The following is a 21769-nucleotide window of genomic DNA, read 5'->3' as shown; positions in this document are numbered from 1 at the left end:
GTCAAGTATAGTGCTCGGCTACTTCTGTCAGTCCCACAGACTACGAACACACAAGAGGTCGCGCATGGACACCTTAGCCCCATTCAACACTGGGGTCTGTGGAGCAAGGTTCCCAGAGCCCCATTCTTGGGAATGCTGGAAGTCCCATTGGTCATATCCCCAATGATCAGTATGTTATCCCCTAATGATAGAGGATAATGTAGGATTCTGGAAATAATGCTTTAATCTAAATATTAATCTACATAATTAACCCTTTTCTCCAGCCCATTAGCAGTGGCTTAAAAGCAATTCAGAGCAATAATGTAATTTAATTACACTGATCTCATTAGTTTAAGAGAAAATCCAGATAACCGACTCAGAAAGACCGTATTAACCATTTCGTGCTCAGATTGGTTCAGACCAATTTTTGCATTTTTGTTTATATCTTTTACAACTATCGACTTAATTCATGAAGATGTTTCACCAGTCTTCTCATGAAAAACAACTTCAAATGTTGCAATCTATGTGGGCAGAGTTGGGGCAGGCTTAGGTGTAGAAAATGCCACACAACAAATTCATGAAAAGTTGTGGCCTACCTTCTTTCCAGTCAGAAACTGAATGGAATAAGATTTCTGTCAGAGAAGAATGGAGATGCATAGTAGTGGCAAGACGTAGCTAATTCATTACATTTCCTCTTAATTAGCGGCATCTTACTCCAGTACAGCCATCACTACAGCTGGGGCGTACAATGCCAGCTCACTGAACCTAGCCCTCTAGTGTTATTCATCCTAAACATGAGCAGATGGAGCGTACAAGTCTAGATCAAAACAAGGTTAAAAACACAGTCACATTTATTTAGTTATTGCAGTAAAAAAAAATGCCTCTCATAAGCTTCTACACTGTACCTCAAATATGGCAAAAAAAAGGCTGACCACTGACCGCTGTCAGTAAGGAGCGGGCTAATACCTCATGTTTGTCCAATGCTACAGCTAGGGATGTCCTACACTGGAACTGGGGACAGAAATGGGGACATTGGTAAAGTAACAAAGAGGATGAAACCATTTCACTTGAAGGCTTAATTTTAGCAGTGTTTTTGAAGAATTTTCTTTCAGGCAGAACAGTGCGAAGGCCACGTTAATAATAATAATAATAATAATAATAATAATAATATGTGGAAATTCCCAGAGCCAGAGCTGTGTTGATGGAAAGGTATATGTAAAGTAGAGGCAGCAGGTTTTACCATTTAATCTGAGAGTTGTATAATGTAGAGTCAGGAACCCCAGTTCCAGCGATGTGTCATTTACTGGGTTGCTAGATGTAGGATTTATAAAATATCTGTTCTATCAGCAGGAGATCACCACTAGAGGACTAGTAAACCTGCTGCCATGTAGTCCTCCATAGTCATGAGCTTTGCATAACCCCGCCCTCTACACTGATTGGCAGCTGTCTGCCTATGCACATACATACACAGGAAGCTACCAATCAGTGGTGTGGGTGGGGTTATACAGAATTCACCACTCCGAGAACTGATAGATTTGCAGCAGATAAAAAGGAATTCTCAAAATGACAGCAAGCAGCTCAGTAAGTGACACATCGTTGGAATCAGAGTCTCTGACCCTACATTATGCTGCTCTCAGTTTGGGTAGCAAAAACATAGTGACATAATCCTTTTTGAGATGATAGTTTACTGTTTATTACATGGTAAAATTCTGAGATTGGATATACTCATGTAACCACCTTAACATGCTTTTTAGGTATAAAATTAATGATCGCATGGGACAAGTCCCAGAGTCAGCTGAATTCACATTCCTGTGAACCTCTTTTAACCCTGCTGTTCTGTTGGTCAAAAATGACCGACTTTGAACTTCAATATTCTTTAAAATATTCAAGATGCGGCTCTGAAACCCGTGGCCGACCGACCCATCCTCATTTAAGTCAATCAACCACAAGTTTCAGAACCGCATCTTGAACACCCCAAAAAATACCAAAGTTCAAAATAGGTCTCCCCAGACCGAACAGAACAGCAGGGTTAAATCTCCCCAGCGCTGTTATGCAAATTCCCCAAATTTTGGCCGATTCCTACTGCAACACCAGCATGAGAGTCAGGAGGCCCCATACACATATATTGTGGCCGACCCGGTGTTTGCCGAGTGAGAATTCCAGCACAGGGTCATGAAACCCCCGACAGTACTGGATTGCCTTCCCCAATACTATAAAGGTACTAGGATGTGTATACATGGGGGGGTGAGGTGATTTACAACTTGCTGAACAATATGCAATTTATCACTCACGTCAGTACTTGTCCCCAGTGTCGTTCACATTTTACTCTCTGAAATGGTAAAGTTCATAGGGAGGAAAGAAAACCCATATGTAATTGGAGTGTAGAAATGGCAGAGGATCAGAAGGAAACCACCAGACTCCAGGAGAAGATGCACCATCTCACCAACTATCACGAGTGCACCAAATGTGCCTGAAGGTAAAAGGCTTCCCTGTGCAACAAGCCAAACGATACAAAAGGAGTATACACAAGATGTGGCTACTATGGAAACATTTTTAACACATCCTGTTAAGGGTTTTCCCCCCTCTTAGGCCGGAGTCACACTACTGTATAACACATGAGTGCTACGTGATAAAACAGGGTCTAGCACTCGGCCCAGTGTTAATATATGGGGCAGCTCAGATCTGCGATTCATTTCTATGCTGTGCAGCGAGACTCATAACTCATATACATCTATGGGTGGGTGTGAAACATTGCACTGTACTCGGATATCACCCGAGTGCAGCGCAGCAATTCCCACTGACGCCAGCAGCAGAGGGGATGAAGAAGTTACTTTCTCCATCTCCTCTGCTGCAATACTGTCATGCGAGGGGATCGAAGCACTGAGCACTGACACTCGGCTCACACTCACAGCAGAGCAGGAGCTGAGGGTCTTATATCGCATCCCATGCTCTCGCATCAGACGCCATAAGCTAAGGGACCCCGGCCTTAGACAATATCTAAACGCATGATTGCATACATATACAAGTACATACATAAGTGGTGGGATAGTGGTATCCTATGTAAAGTGCAAGGTATCTCACCAAGAGCACGAAGAGTAAAAGATGAAGTTTAGTACCTGCATATCAATTGGAATGTAATCTTCATAGACATTGTACCACAGTTCATGAAGATCAGAAATCTCAGTGAGGAAGTCTTGAGACAGTTTTGGAGAGGATTCACTTATATTGTCTGGGAAGCTGATCCCAGTGTTTGACACACTGGACTGAGCACTATTAAGGGTACTAGTCGATTTTATGATTGAACAGCTTTTTACAGGTATTTTACTTCCCTTTGGACTCTGGACCGGTTTGTAGTTGAACATTTTCACAAGACTGAGTGCTAGATCTAATTTTCTTATATATCCAGATGTGCTACCAGCATTGGTACATGAAGAGCAATGACACTTTAGAATGTCCATGTTTGATCTGACTTTCTCCTCAGCTTTTTGTAAGTTACACCCTGGATCCTTGGTATCTGGAAGTGATTCAGCAGAATGTGCAGAAGACAATCTGTCCAAGCCATCTCCATCTGACAAAATCTTATCGTTTGCAGCCTCGTTTTCTGAAGTATGAGGAATGGTTACCAGATCATTATAAGTACTGGTGCATGTGGACATTTGACCAGAAGAAATATTCTGAGCTATCCTCCTAGGTACTTTGCAAATGGCTTCATAGTCTGAATCAGCCACTCTCAAAGAAGAACATCCATGACATTTCCTCGGGACAGCTGTTGTGCCCTCGTGGTGTGAACATTGCTGAATTTCTTGGCCAGCTTCCTCCAATTCTGTCCAGTATTCAAATCCAGAAAAAGCAAAGTCTTCCTGCAGAAGAGCTGTATAAGAGTACTGCACTTCAGAAAGGTGTGCAGCCCTACCAGCACCATCCCCTGCCCTTGCCTCCAGGCCCTCTTCATTGTTGTGTTTTCTGTAGAGGCTAGCTAAGCAATGTTTAAGTCTATCCTTCTCAGAAAGAAGCTTCTGTAATCGTTCAATTGAGAGGGCTTCAATGCGCGCAATCACCGTATCGAATCTGTAGAAACGTTCAAGCATAAAGGCGCACTTACTGCAGGCAAATTCAGCACTGCCGTTACGCAAGATCTCCTTACCCAAAATGTGGGATAATATCACTTGAAGATTTAGTTTAGCAGTTGAATGAAAAATCCATCTCCGCTGATTTCCACTAAGTTCTCGGCTACAAATCCTGCACACATCTTTCATCTTTAAGTCCAACATCGAATCTGAGCTTTAAATTTGCAAATTCCACTTAAATCAGATTTGGAAGACGCCTGAAGCAGCAGTATTACAGGTAGCAGCTGTTATGCGGACTTGCATTTACATGTAATTCTGTATTCCTGGAGGAATTCCATACAATGTGCGGGTTATACGGTTTCTTAACACTTTCACTCAAAATATCTATTAACAGAATTGAAGTAAATTTCGGCCTTCTCTTACTTGTCCTTCAGATAATGGTAAAAAAGCTGTAGTGGAAGAAAGAAATGACAATGAAACAAACAATTCTGCCATGTATCTTTCTAAGCCCACATATCCCTCAGCTCGAAAAGTAAAGATGAAGAAAGCAAACAATGCTATTACCAGCTGTCTGCTCAATAAGCCATAAAAGAGTGGTCCCAGAAAGTCCTGTGTTATCCACAGGATGACAGGTGGGCTCTGACTGCTGGGACCCTACTGACCTCAAGAACAGCAGTCTTCTGTCCATCATAATTGGTGTGCAGAGTATTCAAGACCACCATCTATAGGTCCACGAGAGCAGTAGTGAGCATGTGTGACCACAAATCCCACAAATGTCCAGTGTGGGTCTCAGAGGCACTTCCCCACAGATCCATGAAAATCGCTATTATAAGTCTCCCCTGCTGTATGCTAATCAGCACAGACCGCTCCGATGGGCGTCTCATATCTGTGCTCAGCGCCTCATCTCTCCGTGTAATTGCCAACCCTCCTGTCTTTTGATGGATGTGGAAGATGTCTCACAGCGCTGAAAATCTCGACTCTGCAGTTCAAGGCGACACCCTGCAACACCCATCAGACCTGTCTGTGCCGAGGAGATAAGGGGCGTATCTGGATTGCCAACTGTCTAGAAATTACAGAACAGGCCGTAAAAATAGGGCACTTTTTTGCCCTGCGTGGAAAAAAATTGTAAGGTGTCGGATTTCTTTGAAGCTGAAGAAACGTATGCAGATTATTAAGACTGTAATTATCACCATTTTACAGTGAACAAAGAAGCACGTTGTAGCGCTATACCATAGAAACATGAAATATATGACAACTGAATTGCATTACTGCACTAGAAAATAAGAAAAACTTAGCTCAAATTGGCCAATTCATGTGTACCCAGTAGACACAATAAGGCGATTCTCATTGCTGGGAACATGCCAAATGTGAATGCTCTTAGGCTGAAGCCTACATTTATATGGGAAGGTAGGATCCAGCCATAATTAAAAACGCCTGAGGCTGATGGTGGAGTGCTCAGTCAGAGAACCTATGCATACAAATATCAAGACTGACCGTCACTTCCTAACAGACGCCAGATGTGAACAGGGTAGCCATATCCTAGCAACGTGAATTGCCTTATCGTGGCTTCTGGGTACACATGAATTGACCAAATTATGGACTAAGTATTCTCAATTTTTCCAATTTTCTAGAGCAGTAATGCAGTTCATATTTCATATATTTCATGTTTTCATGCTATAGTGATACAGTGCACTACTTTATTTGCTGGTTCTATATGAAGATAGCTACTCTTAGTAAGCACCTGTACACACCTCTATGCACCTGTTTTCTGTTTGGAAGTGACGGTGAGTTTTTTGATATTCATTTTACAGTGAATGAAGCGGATGTCTTCATCTCAGAATCATGGCTGTTGGCATGTATAAATTATAATCATAATATTTATTATAGTTTTCAGTGTGTAAATAAAAAAAATATTGTCTGTCAGTTTCTTGATAAGCTGTCCATGAAAAATAAAAAGTCACATTGGCAACTCTGGCACTTATACACCAAAGGCTGGAGAAATGTGTAAGAGGGCTTAAAGGTGCAGCTTTACGTTTATATGGGGAAACCCTGATGACAGGTCCCTTTGTGTGTGTAATAGTGATGAGAGAATGTGCTCGGATAAGGGTACCGTCACATTTAGCGACGCTGCAGCGATCTAGACAACGATGCCGATCGCTGCAGCGTTGCTGTTTAGTCGCTGGAGAGCTGTCACACAGACAGCTCTCCAGCGACCAACGATGCCGAAGTCCCCGGGTAACCAGGGTAAACATCGGGTTACTAAGCGCAGGGCCGCGCTTAGTAACCCGATGTTTACCCTGGTTACCAGTGTAAATGTAAAAAAAAAAACACTACATACTTACATTCCGGTGTCTGTCACGTCCCCCGGCGTTCTGCTTCCCTGCACTGTAAGCGCCGGCCATAAAGCAGAGCGGTGACGTCACCGCTGTGCTCTGCTTTACGGCCAGTCAGCGTTGACAGTGCAGGGAAGCAGAACGCCAGGGGAAGCGACAGATACCGGAATGTAAATATGTAGTGTTTGGTTTTTTTTTACATTTACACTGGTAACCAGGGTAAATATCGGGTTACTAAGCGCGGCCCTGCGCTTAGTAACCCGATGTTTACCCTGGTTACCAGTGAAGACATCGCTGAATCGGCGTCACACACGCCGATTCAGCGATGTCTGCGGAAGATCCAGCGACGAAATAAAGTTCTGGCCTTTCTGCTCCGACCAACGATGGCACAGCAGGATCCTGATCGCTGCTGCGTGTCAAACACAACGATATCGCTAGCCAGGACGCTGCAACGTCACGGATCGCTAGCGATATCGTTGTTAAATTGTTCAGTGTGAAGGTACCTTAAGGCGTCATCAGACCACACTCGGGTGCTAGCCGAGTGTCTTCAGCATGCTTGGATAAGGCGATATCAGACCACGCTCGGGTGCTAGCTGAGTGTCTTCAGCATGCTTGGATAAGGCGATATCAGACTACGCTCGTGTGCTAGCTGAGTGTCTTTAGCGTGCCCGATAAATATGTTCCAAGTCCCCGCAGCTGCATGTCTCGTAGCCGTTAGACAGCTGCAACACATAAGGGGGTTCCCTAACAATCAGGCAATCCCTGCTTGTGCCACGGCTAACACCTGTGAGACATGCAGGTGCAGGGACTCAAAGGTATTTTTCGGGCACATCGAAGACACTCGGTTAGGCTGGGTTCACACTAGTGTTTGAGTACGCAGCGTAGGGCTGCGTACTTCTTTCCTTCAGATCCGCATCCATCCTGCGTACCTATATTTAACATTGTGTACACAGGAACATGCGTTGTATGCGGATGCGTCCCCATGAGTTGTTTTGACATGCCCACCTAACGCAGGCATGTCAAAACAACGCACAGGGATGCATCCACATATAAGGCCAAGTTCACATTTGCGTTGTTGGGCGCAGCGTCGTCGACGCATACCGACGCATGCGTCATGCGCCCCTATCTTTAACATGGGGGGCGCATGGACATGCGCCGGTATGCGTTGTATTGCGTTTTACGACGAATGCGTCATATTGACGCACAGACAGGGCGCAGAGGACGCTACTTGTAGCGTTTTCCCTGCGCCGAAATTCCTGCTCAATACGATCTTATGACAACGCATGCGTCGCAAAACGCTACGTTGTGTACGTGCGTTGTTGGTTGCGTCGCCGACGCTGTGCCCAACAACACAAATGTGAACGTTACCTAACACGTCCCTGTGTACACAATGTTAAATATGGGTACACAGGACGGACGCGGATCTGAAGAAAAGAAGTACGCAGCCCTACGCTGCGTACCCAAACACAGCCTGAGCACACAAGCATGCTGATAACACCAAACAGACCAGACAGCCAGACCTCTGTCCACATTGCTGGGGATTCATCACCTATTGTTCCTGACAGCAAAAACAGCGCTCTCTGCTGGTCAGCACCGTAAACTGCATGCAACACCACGTCCTAAGGGCGAGAAGCCAACATAACGAAGAAGAAAGGGGTGCAGACACCATGATTCAGGCACTTCTCACACATCAGTCTCTATCCTATGTAATACAGCATTCAGAGTAACCCACAGCAGCAGGGCACAGCCATCACCAGGAGAGAGATAAGCGAGCGCTTCTGTACCACCCTGCTGCAGCCTCAGCACAGCACGACCCCAGTACTGACCCCTAAAACTAGCCCCCGTCCTCCAGCCAGGAAATCATGGCTCTTACATCACCCTCGGCAGCAGCTCCCAGGAAAGGCCTCTGCATCTACAGGGACTAGGACTTAGGAGAAAGGACCTTAGTGATGTCATGAGCATGTGATCAGTCACATGAAGGGAGGAGAAGGGCAGAGAGTGAGGTGTCAGCATCTCCAGCTCCATCATGCCAGAGGACAATGTGTGCAGAGACCCCCAGACACTGACACAGAGCCGAGGACAATGTGTACAGAGACCCCCATACACTGATCCAGAACCAGAGGACAATGTATGCAGACACCCCCATACACTGACAGAGCCGGAGGACAATGTGTGCAGAGGCCCCCCATACACTGACACAGAGCTGAAGACAATGTGTGCAGAGACCCCCATACACTGACACAGCCAGAGGACAGTGTGTGCAGAGACCCCCATACACTGACACAGAGCCAGAGGACAGTGTGTGTAGGGACCCCCATACACTGACACAGCCGGAGGACAGTGTGTGCAGAGACCCCCATACACTGACACAGCCGGAGGACAGTGTGTGCAGAGACCCCCATACACTGACACAGCCGGAGGATAATGTGTGCAGAGACCCCCATACACTAACACAGAGCTGGAGGACAATGTGTGCAGAGACCCCCATACACTGACCCAGAACCAGAGGACAATGTGTGCAGAGACCCCCATACACTGACACAGGAGGACAATGTGTGCAGAGGCCCCCATACACTGACACAGAGCTGGAGGACAATGTGTGCAGAGACCCCCATACACTGACACAGAACCGGAGGACAGTGTGTGTAGGGACCCCCATACACTGACACAGCCGGAGGACAGTGTGTGCAGAGACCCCCATACACTGACACAGAGCCGGAGGACAACGTGTGCAGGGAACCCCTATACACTGACACAGAGCTGGAGGACAACGTGTGGAGAGACCCCCATACACTGACACAAAGCTGGAGGACAATGTGTGCAGAGACCCCCATACACTGACAGAGCCGGAGGACAGTGTGTGCAGAGACCCCCATACACTGACACAGAGCCAGAGGACAATGTGTGCAGGGAACCCCTATACAGTGACACAGAGCCAGAGGACAATGTGTGCAGAGACCCCCATACACTGACACAGAGCCAGAGGACAATGTGTGCAGAGACCCCCATACACGGACAGAGCCGGAGGACAGTGTGTGTAGGGACCCCCATACACTGACACAGCCGGAGGACAGTGTGTGCAGAGACCCCCATACACTGACACAGAGCCGGAGGACAACGTGTGCAGGGAAACCCTATACACTGACACAGAGCTGGAGGACAACGTGTGGAGAGACCCCCATACACTGACACAAGGCTGGAGGACAATGTGTGCAGAGACCCCCATACACTGACAGAGCCGGAGGACAGTGTGTGCAGAGACCCCCATACACTGACACAGAGCAGGAGGACAATGTGTGCAGAGACCCCCATACACTGACACAGAGCAGGAGGACAATGTGTGCAGAGACCCCCATACACTGACACAGAGCCGGAGGACAATGTGTGCAGAGACCCCCATACACTGACACAGAGCCGGAGGACAGTGTGTGTAGGGACCCCCATACACTGACACAGCCGGAGGACAGTGTGTGCAGAGACCCCCATACACTGACACAGAGCTGGAGGACAGTGTGTGCAGAGACCCCCATACACTGACAACAGAGCTGGAGGACAATGTGTGCAGAGACCCCCATACACTGACACAAAGCTGGAGGACAATGTGTGCAGAGACCCCCATACACTGACACAGAGCTGGAGGACAGTGTGTGCAGAGACCCCCATACACTGACACAGAGCTGGAGGACAGTGTGTGCAGAGACCCCCATACACTGACACAAAGCTGGAGGACAATGTGTGCAGAGACCCCCATACACTGACACAGAGCTGGAGGACAGTGTGTGCAGAGACCCCCATACCCTGACACAGAGCTGGAGGACAGTGTGTGCAGAGACCCCCATACACTGACACAGAGCCAGAGGACAATGTGTGCAGAGACCCCCATACACGGACACAGAGCCGGAGGTCAGTGTTTGCAGAGACCCCAATACACTGACACAGAGCCGGAGGATGGAAAAACCCCAGTTGATAATATCTGGCCTGTAGGTAACTATTTTTTTTTCAGCAAACTGGTGTCAAAAACTTGGCTAAGACACTGCAAAAAAATTTAAATGGAGGCCTGAAATGAAACAAGTTTGAGTGCACTGATATGTGATCTGTGTGACGGAAAAACCCCAGTTTAACCCCTTTACCCCCAAGGGTTGTTTGAACGTTATGGACCGGGCCAATTTTTACAATTCTGACCACTGTCCCTTTATGAGGTTATAACTCTGGAACGCTTCAATGGATCCCGGTGATTCTGAGACTATTTTCTCGTGACATATTGTACTTCACGATAGTGGTAAAATTTCTTTGATATTACCTGCGTTTATTTGTGAAAAAAACGGAAATTTAGAATTTTTATGCAATTAAATCACAGAGATATGTCACACAAAGTACTTAATAAGTCCCACATGTCTACTTTACATCAGCACAATTTTGGAACCAAATTTTTTTTTTTGTTCGGGAGTTATAAGGGTTAAAAGTTGACCAGCAATTTCTCATTTTTCCAACACCATTTTATTTTAGGGACCACATCTCATTTGAAGTCATTTTGAGGGGTCTATATGATAGAAAATAACCAAGTGTGACACCATTCTAAAAACTGCACCCCTTAAGGTGCTCAAAACCACATTCAAGAAGTTTATTAACCCTTCATGTGTTTCACAGGAATTTTTGGAATGTTTAAATAAAAATGAACATTTAACTTTTTTTCACAAAAAATTTACTTCAGCTCCAATTTGTTTTATTTTACCAAGGGTAACAGGAGAAAATGGACCCCAAACGTTGTTGTACAATTTGTCCTGAGTACGCCAATACCCCATATGTGGAGGTAAACCACTGATTTGGCGCATGACAGAGCTCGGAAGCGAAGGAGCGCCATTTGACTTTTCAGTGCAAAATTGACTGGAATTGAGATGGGACGCCATGTTGCGTTTGGAGAGCCCCTAATGTGCCTAAACATTGAAACCCCCCACAAGTGACACCATTTTGGAAAGTAGACCCCCTAAGGAACTTATCTAGAGGTGTGGTGAGCACTTTGACCCACCAAGGGCTTCACAGAAGTTTATAATGCAGAGCCGTAAAAATAAAACAAACATTTTTTCCCACAAAAATTATTTTTTAGCCCCCAGTTTTGTATTTTTCCGAGGGTAACAGGAGAAATTGGACCCCAAAAGTTGTTGTCCAATTTGTCCTGAGTGCGCTGATACCCCATATGTGGGGGGGGAACCACCGTTTGGGTGCATGGGAGGGCTCGGAAGGGAAGGAGCGCCATTTGGAATGCAGACTTAGATGGAATGATTTGCAGGCGTCACATTGCATTTGCAGAGCCCCTAATGAACATAAACAGTAGAAACCCCCCACAAGTGACCCCATATTGGAAACTAGACACCCCCAAGGAACTTATCTAGATGTGTTGTGAGAACATTGAGCCCCCAAGTGTTTCACTACAGTTTATAACGCAGAGCCGTGAAAATAAAAATCTTTTTTTTTCCCACAAAAATTATTTTTTAGCCCCCAGTTTTGTATTTTCCCAAGGGTAACAGGAGAAATTGGACCCCAAAAGTTGTACAATTTGTCCGGAGTACGCTGATACCCCATATGTTGGGGTAAACTCCTGTTTGGGCACACGGGAGAGCTCGGAAGGGAAGGAGCACTGTTTTACTTTTTCAATGCAGAATTGGCTGGAATTGAGATCGGACGCCATGTCGCGTTTGGAGAGCCCCTGATGTGCCTAAACAGTGGAAACCCCCCAATTATAACTGAAACCCTAATCCAAACACACCCCTAACCCTAATCCCAACGGTATCTGTCATGATATGTACTTTTGCCCTGTCCTGTATTTGAATAATACGCCATTTGATGTATGTAACTGTTCTCTGGTTTCTATTAGCTGTAATTTATGTATTCTCTTGTGCTGGGAGTTCACCTGTAACAATATGTCTCCTTCCCCCAATACTTGCAGCCCTAAGCTCTAATGTAATTAAGCTTTGTCAACATCACTAGTGGAGGAATAGCCATTCTTCCTCACAGCAGGTGGCTAGTCAAATGTACATACTACATAGATTAAGTGGAGCCCACCAGTCTAGAATCTTCTGGTGGACCCAACCATTGAATAGAAGGTGTGACCCCTACCCCCTTCATGGGCGGATCCCAGGAGCTCAGACAATCCATTCTTATTTTGAGATCAGATGTGAGTTGTTCTTTGAAGGAGAAGGAGTGGGGATTCTTAGCTGAGGAAAGACCCCACGTCCAGCTGTGACTGCGGAAGCGAACGGGGCGAGACTTGAGCTGAGGACATATCTCGTCGTTCGTGGGATTGTTTTGGGATCGCTTGGACTCGTGTGGACTATTGCTTTGTTAGCTGGCACAAGGATTATCGGGAGGTGCCCCCGAACCGGCTCTGTTGGACTAATTGTGGACTCTGTAGATCTACCTGCATGTATTGTTCCAGCGTTCTTGATAATAAATCTGTGGAATCATCCCTCGGCCTGTTGTCCCTTCTTGCTCTGCCGTACACCCCGTCACAGACTGGTTGGCAGCGGTGGGATCAGAGCAGAAGGAATGGAGTACAACGGCCCATCAACATCGAGAACCAGCACCACAGAGTACAAGAACTGGAGTTTGGGGAGCCTACAATCAAAGGCCCGGGAAGTAGGAGTCCGTTTTAAGCTTATTGAGGCTTTGGAAGGAGTTCGCCTGCAAGATGACGCTGAGGAAGGACCCTCACAGCAAACGGAGGAAAGACTGCAGCCGGAGGTAAATACCCAAAAAAGTCAGTGGGTTGTGTGGTACGAGGAGGAGTTGGCATTGCTGGGAGAAGAGGCCACCATGGACGATAAGAGGGAGGCCATTCACAGAGCTCAGGAGAGGGAGGCTGTTATGGCTGGCAATCAGGCAACACAGCGTGCAGTAATCAGCGCACATACAGAGATCTGGCAATAACCAAAAACAATAGGACGAGCTCTGAGACGTGGAATCTCTGTAGACTGCAGTACCTGATCTATCCTCACACAACTATAAAGCAGCAGTGGATTGCGCCTATCACTACCTATGCAACTCGGCACTGCCTGAGGAGCTGACTAGCCTGAAGATAGAAATACAAGCCTGACTTACCTCAGAGAAATACCCCAAAGGAATAGGCAGCCCCCCACATATAATGACTGTTAGCAAGATGAAAAGACAAACGTAGGAATGAAATAGATTCAGCAAAGTGAGGCCCGATATTCTAGACAGAGCGAGGATAGCAAAGAGAACTATGCAGTCTACAAAAAACCCTAAAACGAAAACCACGCAAAGGGGCAAAAAGACCCACCGTGCCGAACTAACAGCACGGCGGTGCACTCCTTTGCTTCTCAGAGCTTCCAGCAAAAGTTAATAGCAAGCTGGACAGAAAAAACAGAAAACAAACTAGAAGCACTTATCTAGCAGAGCAGCAGGCCCAAGGAAAGATGCAGTAGCTCAGATCCAACACTGGAACATTGACAAGGAGCAAGGAAGACAGACTCAGGTGGAGCTAAATAGCAAGGCAGCCAACGAGCTCCCCAAAACACCTGAGGGAGGAAGCCCAGAGACTGCAATACCACTTGTGACCACAGAAGTGAACTCAGCCACAGAATTCACAACAGTACCCCCCCCTTGAGGAGGGGTCACCGAACCCTCACCAGAACCCCCAGGCCGACCAGGATGAGCCACATGAAAGGCACGAACAAGATCTGGGGCATGGACATCAGAGGCAAAAACCCAGGAATTATCTTCCTGAGCATAACCCTTCCATTTGACCAGATACTGGAGTTTCCGTCTAGAGACACGAGAATCCAAAATCTTCTCCACAATATACTCCAATTCCCCCTCCACCAAAACAGGGGCAGGAGGCTCCACAGATGGAACCATAGGTGCCACGTATCTCCTCAACAATGACCTATGGAATACATTATGTATGGAAAAGGAGTCTGGGAGGATCAGACGAAAAGACACCGGATTGAGAATCTCAGAAATCTTATACGGACCAATAAAACGAGGTTTAAATTTAGGAGAGGAAACCTTCATAGGAATATGACGAGAAGATAACCAAACCAGATCCCCAACACGAAGTCGGGGTCCCACACGGCGTCTGCGATTAGCGAAAAGCTGAGCCTTCTCCTGGGACAAGGTCAAATTGTCCACTACCTGAGTCCAGATCTGCTGCAACCTGTCCACCACAGAATCCACACCAGGACAGTCCGAAGACTCAACCTGTCCTGAAGAGAAACGAGGATGGAACCCAGAATTGCAGAAAAATGGAGAGACCAAGGTAGCCGAGCTGGCCCGATTATTAAGGGCGAACTCAGCCAACGGCAAAAATGACACCCAATCATCCTGGTCAGCGGAAACAAAACATCTCAGATATGTTTCCAAGGTCTGATTGGTTCGTTCGGTCTGGCCATTAGTCTGAGGATGGAAGGCCGAGGAGAAAGATAGGTCAATGCCCATCCTACCACAAAAGGCTCGCCAGAACCTCGAGACAAACTGGGAACCTCTGTCAGAAACAATATTCTCAGGAATGCCATGTAAACGAACCACATGCTGGAAGAACAAAGGCACCAAATCAGAGGAGGAAGGCAATTTAACCAAGGGCACCAGATGGACCATTTTAGAAAAGCGATCACAGACCACCCAAATGACCGACATTTTTTGAGAAACGGGAAGGTCAGAAATGAAATCCATCGAAATATGTGTCCAAGGCCTCTTCGGGACCGGCAAGGGCAAAAGCAACCCACTGGCACGTGAACAGCAGGGCTTAGCCCTAGCACAAATTCCACAGGACTGCACAAAAGCACGCACATCCCGTGACAGAGATGGCCACCAGAAGGATCTAGCAACCAACTCCCTGGTACCAAAGATTCCTGGATGACCGGCCAGCACCGAACAATTAAGTTCAGAGATAACTTTACTAGTCCACCTATCAGGGACGAACAGTTTCTCGGCCGGACAACGATCCGGTTTATTAGCCTGAAATTTCTGCAACACTCTCCGCAAATCAGGGGAGATGGCAGACACAATGACTCCTTCCTTGAGGATACTCGCCGGCTCAGATAACCCCGGAGAGTCGGGCACAAAACTCCTAGACAGAGCATCCGCCTTCACATTTTTAGAGCCCGGAAGGTATGAAATCACAAAATCAAAACGAGCAAAAAATAACGACCAACGGGCCTGTCTAGGATTCAAGCGCTTGGCAGACTCAAGATAAGTAAGGTTCTTATGATCAGTCAAAACCACCACGCGATGCTTAGCACCCTCAAGCCAATGACGCCACTCCTCGAATGCCCACTTCATGGCCAGCAACTCTCGGTTGCCCACATCATAATTACGCTCAGCAGCAGAAAATTTCCTGGAAAAGAAAGCACATGGTTTGAACACTGAGCAACCAGAACCTCTCTGTGACAAAACCGCCCCTGCACCAATCTCAGAAGCATCAACCTCGACCTGGAACGGAAGAGAAACATCAGGTTGACACAACACAGGGGCACAGCAAAAACGACGCTTCAACTCCTGAAAAGCTTCCACGGCAGCAGAAGACCAATTAACCAAATCAGCACCCTTCTTGGTCAAATCGGTCAATGGTCTGGCAATGCTAGAAAAATTACAGATGAAGCGACGATAAAAATTAGCAAAGCCCAGGAATTTTTGCAGACTTTTTAGAGATGTCGGCTGAGTCCAATCCTGGATGGCCTGAACCTTAACCGGATCCATCTCGATAGTAGAAGGGGAAAAGATGAACCCCAAAAATGAAACTTTCTGCACACCGAAGAGACACTTTGATCCCTTCACGAACAAGGAATTAGCACGCAGTACCTGGAAAACCATTCTGACTTGCTTCACATGAGACTCCCAATCATCTGAGAAGATCAAAATGTCATCCAAGTAAACAATCAAGAATTTATCCAGATACTCACGGAAAATGTCATGCATAAAAGACTGAAAAACAGATGGAGCATTGGCAAGTCCGAACGGCATCACCAGATACTCAAAATGACCCTCGGGCGTATTAAATGCCGTTTTCCATTCATCTCCCTGCCTGATTCTCACCAGATTATACGCACCACGAAGATCAATCTTAGTAAACCAACTAGCCCCCTTAATCCGAGCAAACAAGTCAGAAATCAATGGCAAGGGATACTGAAACTTAACAGTGATCTTATTAAGAAGGCGGTAATCAATACACGGTCTTAGCGAACCATCCTTCTTGGCTACAAAAAAGAACCCTGCTCCCAATGGTGACGACGATGGGCGAATATGTCCCTTCTCCAGGGACTCCTTCACATAACTGCGCATAGCGGTGTGTTCAGGTACGGACAAATTAAATAAACGACCCTTAGGGAATTTACTACCAGGAATCAAATCGATAGCACAATCACAATTCCTATGCGGAGGTAGGGCATCAGACTTGGACTCTTCAAATACATCCTGAAAGTCTGACAAGAACTCTGGGATGTCAGAAGGAATAGATGACGTAATAGACAAAAATGGAACATCACCATGTACTCCCTGACAACCCCAGCTGGTTACCGACATAGAGTTCCAATCCAATACTGGATTATGGGTTTGTAGCCATGGCAACCCCAACACGACCACATCATGCAAATTATGAAGTACCAGAAAGCGAATAACTTCCTGATGTGCAGGAGCCATGCACATGGTCAGCTGGGCCCAGTACTGAGGCTTATTCTTGGCCAATGGTGTAGCATCAATTCCTCTCAACGGAATAGGACACCGCAAAGGCTCCAAGAAAAATCCACAACGTTTAGCATAATCCAAATCCATCAGATTCAGGGCAGCGCCTGAATCCACAAACGCCATGACAGAATACGATGACAAAGAGCACATTAAGGTAATGGACAAAAGGAATTTGGACTGTACAGTACCAATAACGGCAGAGCTATCGAACCGCCTAGTGCGTTTAGGACAATTAGAAATAGCATGAGTAGAATCACCACAATAGAAACACAGTCTGTTCAGACGTCTGTGTTCTTGCCGTTCTACTTTAGTCATAGTCCTGTCGCACTGCATAGGCTCAGGTTTACTCTCAGACAATACCGCCAGATGGTGCACAGATTTACGCTCGCGCAAGCGACGACCGATCTGAATGGCCAAGGACATAGACTCATTCAAACCAGCAGGCATAGGAAATCCCACCATTACATCCTTAAGAGCTTCAGAGAGACCCTTTCTGAACAAAGCCGCTAGTGCAGATTCATTCCACAGAGTACTGACCACTTCCTAAATTTCTGACAATATACTTCTACATCATCCTGACCCTGGCATAAAGCCAGCAGATTTTTCTCAGCCTGATCCACTGAATTAGGCTCATCGTAAAGCAATCCCAGCGCCTGGAAAAATGCATCAACATTACTCAATGCAGAATCTCCTGGTGCAAGAGAAAATGCCCAGTCCTGTGGGTCGCCGCGCAAAAAAGAAATAATAATCAAAACCTGTTGAATAGGATTACCAGAAGAATGAGGTTTCAAGGCCAAAAATAGCTTACAATTATTTCTGAAGCTCAGGAACTTAGTTCTGTCACCAAAAAACAAATCAGGAATCGGAATTCTTGGTTCTAGCATCGATTTCTGATCAATAGTATCTTGAATCTTTTGTACATTTACAACGAGATTATCCATTGAGGAGCACAGAGCCTGAATATCCATGTCCACAGCTGTGTCCTGAAGCACTCTAATGTCTAGGGGAAAAAAAAGACTGAAGACAGAGCTAAGAAAAAAAAATGTCAGGATTTCTTTTTTCCCTCTATTGGGAATCATTGGTGGGGCTCCTTGTACTGTTATGGCTGGCAATCAGGCAACACAGCGTGCAGTAATCAGCGCACATACAGAGATCTGGCAATAACCAAAAACAATAGGACGAGCTCTGAGACGTGGAATCTCTGTAGACTGCAGTACCTGATCTATCCTCACACAACTATAAGCAGCAGTGGATTGCGCCTATCACTACCTATGCAACTCGGCACTGCCTGAGGAGCTGACTAGCCTGAAGATAGAAATACAAGCCTGACTTACCTCAGAGAAATACCCCAAAGGAATAGGCAGCCCCCCACATATAATGACTGTTAGCAAGATGAAAAGACAAACGTAGGAATGAAATAGATTCAGCAAAGTGAGGCCCGATATTCTAGACAGAGCGAGGATAGCAAAGAGAACTATGCAGTCTACAAAAAACCCTAAAACGAAAACCACGCAAAGGGGCAAAAAGACCCACCGTGCCGAACTAACAGCACGGCGGTGCACTCCTTTGCTTCTCAGAGCTTCCAGCAAAAGTTAATAGCAAGCTGGACAGAAAAAACAGAAAACAAACTAGAAGCACTTATCTAGCAGAGCAGCAGGCCCAAGGAAAGATGCAGTAGCTCAGATCCAACACTGGAACATTGACAAGGAGCAAGGAAGACAGACTCAGGTGGAGCTAAATAGCAAGGCAGCCAACGAGCTCACCAAAACACCTGAGGGAGGAAGCCCAGAGACTGCAATACCACTTGTGACCACAGAAGTGAACTCAGCCACAGAATTCACAACAGGAGGCCATTCACAGAGCCGAGGAGAGGGAGGCCAATCAAAGAGCTCAGGAGATGGCATTGCTGGAGAGGCAGATCGCTTTGGAAGCAGCTAGAAGCTCCAGACAGACTAACCCCAGCAGCCACCATGAGGGAACTCCCCAGAGTGTCCCGCAAAGACTTCAAGCCCTTTAATGAGGTTGTAGGCGACATTGAGGGCTTCTTCCAGGACTTTGAGCATCAGTGTCGATTAATGGAAGTCCCGGAAAGGGAAAGAGTCCGACATCTGGTGGGGCTCTTAGAGGGTGGAGCTGCCGCAGCCTATAGAGCTATGGACCCTCAGGGGAACTGTGAGTATGCGGAGATTAAACGGACTATTCTAGAACATTATGCTGTTACCCCAGACACTTACAGGACTCAGTTCCGTACTTTAGCCTGTGATGAGGAATGTTATGAACAGGTGATTCAGAACCACAATGGACCTTGTAGTTCAGAGCACACAAAGTGACCTGACAATTACCAAATACATAGGACGAGCTCTGAGACGTGGGAACTCTGCTGACCGCAATCCCTAATCCTATCCAACCACACTAAAGGTAGCCGTGGAGCGCTCCTGACCAGTCCTATGCGCCTCGAGCACAGCCTGAGAAACTAGCTAGCCCTAAGAAAGAAAAATAAGCCTACCTTGCCTCAGAGAAATACCCCAAAGGAAAAGGCAGCCCCCAACATATAATGACTGAGTTGAGATGAAAATACAAACGCAGAGATGAAATAGATTTAGCAAAGTGAGGCCCAACTTACTGAACAGACCGAAGATAGGAAAGATTGCTTTGTGGTCAACACAAAACCCTACAAACAACTATGCAGAGGGGGCAAAAAGACCCTCCGAACCGACTAACGGTACGGAGGTACTCCCTCTGCGTCCCAGAGCTTCCAGCAAGCAAGAAAAACCAATATAGCAAGCTGGACAGAAAAAATAGCAAACAAAAATAACACAAGCAAAACTTAGCTTATGCAGGATAGACAGGCCACAGGAACGATCCAGGAGAAAGCAAGACCAATACTGGAACATTGACTGGAGGCCAGGATCAAAGCACTAGGTGGAGTTAAATAGAGCAGCACCTAACGACTTAACCTCATCACCTGAGGAAGGAAACTCAGAAGCTGCAGTACCACTCTCATCCACCAAAGGAAGCCCATAGACAGAACCAGCCGAAGTACCACTCACGACCACAGGAGGGAGCTTGGCCACAGAATTCACAACAGTACCCCCCCCTTGAGGAGGGGTCACCGAACCCTCACCAGAGCCCCCAGGCCGACCAGGATGAGCCACATGAAAGGCACGAACCAGATCGGCAGCATGGACATCAGAGGCAAAGACCCAGGAATTATCTTCCTGACCATAACCTTTCCACTTAACCAGATACTGGAGTTTCCGTCTCGAAACACGAGAATCCAAAATCTTCTCCACTATATACTCCAACTCCCCTTCAACCAAAACCGGAGCAGGAGGATCAACAGATGGAACCACAGGTACCACGTATCTCCGCAACAATGACCTATGGAACACGTTATGAATGGAAAAAGAAGCTGGAAGAGTCAAACGAAAAGACACAGGATTAAGAACCTCAGAAATCCTATACGGACCAATGAAACGAGGCTTAAACTTAGGAGAGGAAACCTTCATAGGAATATAACGAGATGACAACCAAACCAAATCCCCAACACGAAGTCGGGGACCCACACAGCGCCTGCGGTTAGCGAAACGTTGAGCCTTCTCCTGGGACAAAGTCAAATTGTCCACTACATGAGTCCAAATCTGCTGCAACCTATCCACCACAGTATCCACACCAGGACAGTCCGAAGACTCAACCTGCCCTGAAGAAAAACGAGGGTGGAACCCAGAATTGCAGAAAAACGGCGAAACCAAAGTAGCCGAGCTGGCCCGATGATTAAGGGCGAACTCAGCCAAAGGCAAAAAGGACACCCAATCATCCTGATCAGCAGAAACAAAACATCTCAGATATGTTTCCAAGGTCTGATTGGTTCGTTCAGTCTGGCCATTTGTCTGAGGATGGAAAGCCGAGAAAAAAGACAAATCAATGCCCATCCTAGCACAAAAGGCTCGCCAAAACCTCGAAACAAACTGGGAACCTCTGTCCGAAACGATGTTCTCCGGAATGCCATGTAAACAAACCACATGCTGGAAAAACAATGGCACCAAATCAGAGGAGGAAGGCAATTTAGACAAGGGCACCAAATGGACCATCTTAGAGAAGCGATCACAAACCACCCAAATGACCGACATTCTTTGAGAGACGGGGAGATCCGAAATAAAATCCATAGAGATATGTGTCCAAGGCCTCTTCGGGACCGGCAAGGGCAAAAGCAACCCACTGGCACGAGAACAGCAGGGCTTAGCCCGAGCACAAATCCCACAGGACTGCACAAAAGAACGCACATCCCGTGACAAAGACGGCCACCAAAAGGATCTAGCCACCAAATCTCTGGTACCAAAGATTCCAGGATGACCAGCCAACACCGAACAATGAACCTCAGAGATAACTTTATTCGTCCACCTATCAGGGACAAACAGTTTCTCCGCTGGGCAACGGTCAGGTCTATTAGCCTGAAATTTTTGCAGCACCCGCCGCAAATCAGGGGAGATGGCAGACAAAATTACCCCCTCTTTGAGAATACCCGCCGGCTCAGGCAAACCCGGAGAGTCGGGCACAAAACTCCCAGACAGGGCATCCGCCTTCACATTTTTAGAGCCCGGAAGGTACGAAACCACAAAGTCAAAACGGGAGAAAAACAGCGACCAACGAGCCTGTCTAGGATTCAACCGTTTGGCAGACTCGAGATAAGTCAAG

General features: G+C 46.7%; 1 protein-coding gene across 7 annotated transcripts in view; it reads right to left on the bottom strand.

The window, feature by feature from the left end:
* The window catches only part of PDE4DIP (phosphodiesterase 4D interacting protein), a 1776665-nt gene that overhangs the window by 1277943 nt on the left and 476953 nt on the right, over positions 1-21769 (bottom strand). For 3 of the 7 annotated variants that reach the window (XM_069737147.1, XM_069737151.1, XM_069737150.1), the window contains exons 1-2: positions 4709-4839; positions 3096-4495 (exon numbers count right to left, since the gene is read on the bottom strand). The exons of 3 other annotated variants lie outside the window; for them this stretch is intronic. In XM_069737147.1, the coding sequence (XP_069593248.1) occupies positions 3096-4250 (1155 nt within the window). In that variant the 5' untranslated portion in view covers positions 4251-4495; positions 4709-4839. Of the gene's footprint in view, positions 1-3095; positions 4496-4708; positions 4840-8205; positions 8302-21769 lie in introns of those variants that run through there. One more of the 7 variants, XM_069737148.1, reaches the window with a different exon arrangement.

This window comes from Ranitomeya imitator, chromosome 8 (genome assembly GCF_032444005.1).
Source record: "Ranitomeya imitator isolate aRanImi1 chromosome 8, aRanImi1.pri, whole genome shotgun sequence".
NCBI classification, from domain to species: Eukaryota; Metazoa; Chordata; class Amphibia; order Anura; family Dendrobatidae; genus Ranitomeya; species Ranitomeya imitator.
The sequence above is the reverse complement of the archived record's forward strand: the minus strand, read 5'-3'. Positions and strand labels throughout refer to the sequence as shown.